Source organism: Nicotiana tomentosiformis, chromosome 1 (assembly GCF_000390325.3).
Source record: "Nicotiana tomentosiformis chromosome 1, ASM39032v3, whole genome shotgun sequence".
Classification (NCBI taxonomy): Eukaryota; Viridiplantae; Streptophyta; class Magnoliopsida; order Solanales; family Solanaceae; genus Nicotiana; species Nicotiana tomentosiformis.
In genome coordinates, this window is record NC_090812.1 from 115736015 (window position 1) to 115742704 (window position 6690).

The 6690-nt window shown below is 35.4% G+C and overlaps 1 protein-coding gene and 1 non-coding gene across 2 annotated transcripts; one reads left to right on the plus strand and one right to left on the minus strand.

The window, feature by feature from the left end:
* Window positions 1–4470: 4470 nt before the first annotated feature.
* On the minus strand, window positions 4471–4577 carry LOC117280856 (small nucleolar RNA R71). The gene has a single exon (XR_004511450.1). It is a non-coding gene; the product is annotated as a small nucleolar RNA R71 (small nucleolar RNA).
* Window positions 4578–5402: 825 nt separating this feature from the next.
* LOC104113513 (uncharacterized) lies at window positions 5403–6275 on the plus strand. Its single transcript, XM_009623701.1, has 3 exons — window positions 5403–5528; window positions 5631–5943; window positions 6145–6275. The coding sequence occupies exons 1-3, from the start codon at window positions 5403–5405 to the stop codon at window positions 6273–6275; spliced, it is 570 nt and encodes a 189-aa protein (XP_009621996.1).
* Window positions 6276–6690: the final 415 nt, after the last annotated feature.

Consider the following 6690-nt stretch of genomic DNA (forward strand, 5'->3'; position numbering starts at 1 on the left):
GTAATTGCTAGTTGCTACTGAGACGATTTAATGATACTAATCGAAGTCAAAGTATAGAAAAGGAAACTCTAGAGTCCTCGTTAATTTTATCCATAATCATGTAAACGATCGAAGCCGACCGACTTGTTTATCTATACAAGAAGATTCAGATAAGGCCTAAACTAGTAATCTTAATAATAGTTCATGATACTTTAAATTTAAATGTTCAGGCATGTACAAAGTTGGTAAATCACATCACCACCAACTTGTTTCAACAGTTATTACATGTTTGACATAATATATCGTATTATATTGTATTGTATAATTTTGATAAATATAATATTTGAATAGATTGCATTGCTTCCCATCGTTTCATGATGTCAAGCACCAACAATATGAAAAATAAATTTGCAATATTACAAAAATAAGTACGATACAATATAGAATTATTATATAAAAAGTAGAATAAATGATAGAAAGGATTATTTAATAATAGAAAAAGGGCAAGATGAGAGAAAAAAAAATAAGTGACGACGCGACCATACTAAATCGGTCGTTACATAAAATGACACTTTTCGCCATTACATACCAACGAATTTAACGATACAATACAATAAAATTAAAGTAACAATCAAAACAAATATTGTATTTAAAATGACAATATGATACAATACAATACGAAACAACTATTCAAACAAGTTGTAAATCTAGGTGAGATTGAGTTACCATTTTTTTTAAAGAAAATACAAGAAGAATAAGATGGTCTATGTTCTTTTTCTTATTATTTAAAAATATTTTTGTTAGATCTACAAAATTTGAATCTTCTTTGTTTCCTTTTTGAAACTTTTTGGAGCAGGGAATGTTTGGATATTTTACACCTTCTACAAATTTGTTGTTATAGATTTACATATGAGCAACTACTTACTTCTCTAATATGATGCCTTTAAAACTAATAATATTCGTCTATATATTTGTTAGTGAATATTCTTTTATATTTTGGAATTATGCTAATATCATATGATTTATCACATTCAATTTTATAGTGCACTTTCAATGTGAGGACTTAAGGTTATCCATATTGGATAGTGAAAAGAAAGTAGCATCGTACGCTTATGTAATTTAGATATTTAAATTAAATTTTTGGCTCATTTGGAAATATAAGTGCAGTGCATATTGTCAATGTACAGGTTTATATTGCAATCCTTAACCAAGTGAAGAATAAATAACGAAAACATACGAGAAGTAACTAAAATTTTAAGGATGGTAACAAGTCACCATCTCAAGCATTTGAACATGTGTGACTTTCACATAGAAGGAAATGTAGGCTTGAGATATGAGGACGACATCGTCGAGGCCACCTATACATGAACCCACTTTGCATGGAGGCCACACTTTCCTCCGTGACAATAGGCTCATCACATTAATCGGTAAGCATTCAGCAAGTCATTAATTATATATTTTTGAATCTGAATTTAGAACTAAAATTTTTTAACTTCAGAAATTTACATTTGAAAATTCTCAATTTCAAACATTTATTGAAAGTTCCTAATATCTAAATGAGTTGTATTTACTTTTGCTAAACTAAAGGTTCCCCACACAGTAAGAAAGAGTAAAGAGAACATACGCTAAATGGAGCATAAGAGAAGCACAATTATTTCCAACAATAAGTCATTTGAAACTTTTCCTCCCACATTAGAAGAATCATTCATATTCATTCATATTTATCTATCTATATATAATATAAAAAAGGAAATAAGAATGCTTATGTGGCACCTCTCTTGGGCTTGGAAAGATATTTATTTTTTTTATTTTTTTTTGCTCTTTTCTCTCATTTATCCATTTTAAATATCTGTTTTTTCTTTATGTGTAACCGTTCCAACCCTCCAACTAATGAAAACATATTTTTGCACAAATTTCAGTTACAAATTCCATGCTCTATTTAGTTTCGTTTTCCTATTCAAATCAGTTACAAAATAAGTTCTCATCTTACCCAATTTTCTTTTAATCCCTGACTCATCTTCCTTTTTTGCTAATTCCATCCTATATTCTTTACTAACCAAGTTTTTCTTCCAAATTTCTTTTTCGACCATGATGACGACGAGCCTTATGCTATTAAATTGTCATTTTTATCTCTCTTTATTTTCCATTTTAGTTTTATAATTCCATTTTCTTATGTCAAATTGGTGTGAATAATTACCCGGATCACTAAAAAGGAAAAAGTGTAGGAAAGTTCTTCCACAATCCATTTTTCGTTTGAGGTTAATAATTTCTTTTATGAAGTTAAAATTTCTATTACGGATTCTAATGCTTTAATTTAATAATTTTGAAGATTTCATTAGCTTTGATAATTGCCTTACTTTTGGGATATACGAAACATTGTTATGGAGAAACACTTGATGAAATTTTGATAGTTTGTTAGTAGTTGTATTAAAATTTGTTTTGATTTCAAAGCAAGATTATACAAGATATTTCATCAGTATTTTAATTTATTCATGGCAATTGTGCCCGTTGACATGGCCAAAAGTGCATAATTTTGAGTGTATTTTCATCTCATTTGTCGTGTGAGTTGCGGGAGATTACATGATTTTTGAAGTGAATTATACTCATTACGTATATCTTATTTGTAGGAGTGAGCTTGAATGATAATGGATCAAAAGATATCAAATTATTGCAAAAAGGAGAAAAATGGAAGGATTGGGAGCTCGTCTATTCTCGTGCGTGGCACGAAAACGGACGCGAAATGGAGAAAAGTGAAGGCACAAAATAACAAAGTGAAGCAAAGGCACGGATCGCTTCACGAAATGGAAGAATTTCAAAAGCTGAATCCGCGTCCATAGGCGCGCGACGCGCGAAGGTAGATGCAGATTCCAGCTTTTCCCATCCGAAGTTGGATTGAAAAGTTCTGCCCCTTATCAACCCTAAGTGATATACATACATCAAAGAACGACTTTTTTAGGGTTACACAACATCTTTGAAGGCAAGAATATTATATTTCTTCTTCTTTTTTCTATTATTAGTGATGAATTCTTATATTGTAGTTGTGCAAATGATTATGAGTAGCTAAACTCTTTATTCTAGGGTTTGATGGAACCTCTTGGAGATGAATTTTTGTTGCGTTTAATATAAGTTTGCCATTGGATTTTCTCTACGTGATTATTGTGGTGATTGAATGGCCCTTAATTGACTATGCCTATTTAGTGTATGTTACTTGGAAAATGGTACATATTTAGGTAGTTGTTGAACAATATCACTCCTAACGTATATGAGGGATCAATACGAAGGGTTTAAAGGTGGGATTGGGAATAACGAAACCTTGGTGTGAACTTAGTGACCGGTGAACTAATGTCAGCTAGCGTAGTTTGGAAGAATACGTTTAATAAATTATTATAGTTGCTCATAAGAGAATTACGACACCTAAAGTGCTCACAATTGGTAGAGAATATCTAGGCAAATTTATAGGAGACGTAGCGGGGAGAATTTCGATAAGAGGAAAAATCGTAACCCTAGACCTTTCCAATCTTGTCTACAACTTTTGCTTTGTTAGTAATAAAATTATAGCTTTTTAATTACATTACTTTTAGTTAGTAAACACTCAACTCATTATTTAATATTTTTAGAAGTTGATTACTTGAATTCTTACGAAACTAGCAATTGTGATTAGTAGGTTAATTCCATGTGAGATTTGACTCCAAACTTATAAAGCGGATTGCATTGCAATGACCGCTTAGTCCTTTTTGTAAGGTATAGTTGGGCGTGATAAAATTTTGGCTCCGTTGCCGAAGAATTAATGGTGTTATTAATTACAGCAAGAAGAATTGCTAGGATTTTTAGTTTAGTCAATTTTCTTCATTTTGTGAATTCATTATACTGAAAGTCTAACGTTTGTAGTCTTGTATGTTACAGGTGCATTCCTAGAAAATATTCAAAAACTGATAAATTGTTTGAAGCATTACCGGATCTTGAGAAAGCTTTCAAGGCATTAAATCGTGCAAACAAGAAGGACAAACAACAATAAAATCTAACAGAACATATCGAACTAGACATGGGGGACGTCATAGACAACCAAAATAATGAAACAATGGGAATGACCCGAACAATCAGGGTGTGGCACCTCTTGTACTAGAAGCAGCCTTGTATGATTGGGCATAACCCACTGCTGAAAATCTAGCAACCGCAATTGTAGTCCCTCAGATACAAGCAAAGTCATTTCACATCACAAACAACATGCTACATCTGCCGCAGAACAAGGGACTGTTCTCCGTGTCTTACATTGAAGAACCACAACAGCATCTGAAAAACTTTTTGTCATTTTGTGTCATTCAAAGGCAACCGAATGTGACACCGGAAGCAATCAGACTGTTATTGTTTTCATTATCAGTGACTAGAGAAGTTCAGGCTTGGCTTAATTCGCTTCCCATAAACTCCATCACCATTTGGGAGGAATTAGTCAAGTAGTTTTTGAACAAGTTCTACCCACCCAATAAGACTGCCAAGCAAGTTGATAAGATATTGAGCTTCAGGCAGAAACCAGATGAAACACTATAAGAAACGAGGGAGAGGTTCAAAGGGATGCTGGTTAAGTGTCCACATCATGGCATTTTTTATCAGATGTTGGGACAAAGGTTTTATATGGGATTGGCAGATAGCTCGAAGGCCAAGGTTAATGCTTCAGTAAGTGGAGCATTTGTAAGCAAATCATTTAGAGAGTGTAAGGTCCTGCTAGATAAAATGGCTCAAAATTCAGGATGGATGACAAGACACACTACAATGACCTCTGTAGTTCACTCAGTATCTTTGGACCCAAACAACTCTATAGCCGAGAATTTGGCCACTCTGATGACGCAAATGAGTATCCTCACCAAGAAGATCGATGAATCAGGCTAGAAACAAGTACATATAGTTGACATGACTAATGGAGGCTTATGCATACCATGCATTAACCAACCATATGTGTGCTCGTGGAGCGGTGAAAATGACAACCAGAACTATCAGGAGAATATGAACTATGTGGGCAACTATGGAGGCGAGAGGCAAGGTGGTCAAAATTAGGGGCAGTAGAATAGACCAGCACAACAACAATACAATAACAACAACAATCCTAGAGTTATGCGACCATATGATCAAGTCATGCCTTACCAAAGGCAACAAGGATACAATCAGCAAAATCAACAGCTAGCTTATCAACGGCCTCAACAACAACAGATAGTGAGATAAGTGATGGGTTGTCTGAAATTAAAGGAATGCTGCAACAATTGATTGGGTCCAATAGAAAAATGCAAGAGAAGGTTGAAGAACATGACTCAATGATAAAAGGCATTGGGATTCAGTTAGGTCAAATATCTATGGCTCTAAATAATCGTCCCCAAGGGACGTTACCTGCGCACACACATGTAAATCCAAAAGAGTAGGGCTCGAAGCAGCTTATGGCGGTAAGTCTAAGAAATGGTAGAGATCTTGATCTAGAGCAAGAAATTACTCGTGAAAGCCGACCAACTGAGATACTTGTGCCAGTGCCAATTGAGGTAGACGAGTCAACAGAGTTAACAGAGGTAACGATATAACATGCACAAGAGGAAACAAGCAAAGAAAAAGAGGTTGCAAAGGAGACTGAGAGAGTGCAAGAGACGTCATCAGAAAAAGTGTCGGAGCAGGATCTAACTCAAGTCACAGGAAGGAAGCGAACTCCAACACCCTTCCCACAAAGGTTTGCTAAATATCAGAAGGATGAGAAGTACAAAAAATTCATGGAAATGTTGAAGCAGATTCATGTAAACATTCCACTGATTGATGCCTTGAGGGAGATGCCCGGTTATGCAAAAATGATGAAGGACGTGATATCTCGCAAGTTCGACTTTCAAGACTTGGCAACTGTGACATTGACTCAGACTTGTAGTGATGTTGTGACAAGACCTATAGCTGAGAAGTTATCCGACCCTGGAAGCTTCACAATTCCATGCACCATAGGTTGCTATGCATTCGCCAAAGCATTGTGTTATTTGGGGACGAGCATAAATCTGATGCCATTATCTATCTATAAAAAGTTAGGCATTGGAAGAGCAAGGCCCACATCTATGTTACTATAGCTAGCTGACCGAACAGTGTAAAGGTCATCAGGTATACTTGACGATGTACTTGTGCAAGTTGGAAAGTTTATATTTCTGGCAGATTTTATCATTCTGGACTGCCAGGTTGATAAGGAGATTCTCATAATTTTGGGAAGGTCGTTCTTGGACACAGGAAGAGCTCTGATTGATTGTGAAACTGGGGAGCTGAAGATGAGGCTGAATAATGAATAAATAACATTTAATGTGCAAAAGCCTATGCGGCGACCCAGTGAGTTTACAAATTTCTCTTTGATAGAAGTAGTGGATGTGATCATGGAGGAAGATGATGAGGCACTTAATGCAAAAGACCCTCTAGCAACCTGCCTCATGACTTAGAAGAGGTAAATATTGAGGACTTGACGGAGTGGGTGTTGGCTCTTAAAGGCCAAGGGTACTGGAAAAGAGAGCTCGAATTCGAGCCTTTACACTTAAAAGAAAGAATGACCCCTCCAGCTAAGCCATCGATCGAAGAGCCACCACAGTTGGAGCTGAAACCGCTACCATCTCACCTCAAGTATGCTTTCTTGGGACCTAACTCGACTTTACCTATTATTATCTCATCTGGTTTGTTAGATGTGCAGGTAGAACAACTTCTGCAGGTGTTGAA

Excerpts from the sequence above, each read along its gene's own strand:
- LOC104113513 (XM_009623701.1), top strand. The coding sequence starts at position 5,403 with ATGGCGGTAAGTCTAAGAAATGGTAGAGATCTTGATCTAGAGCAAGAA. Across the intron at positions 5,529-5,630 it reads AGTCAACAGAGTTAACAGAG|GATCTAACTCAAGTCACAGG; the intron begins GTAACGATATAA and ends GTGTCGGAGCAG. Across the intron at positions 5,944-6,144 it reads CACAATTCCATGCACCATAG|ATTTTATCATTCTGGACTGC; the intron begins GTTGCTATGCAT and ends TATTTCTGGCAG.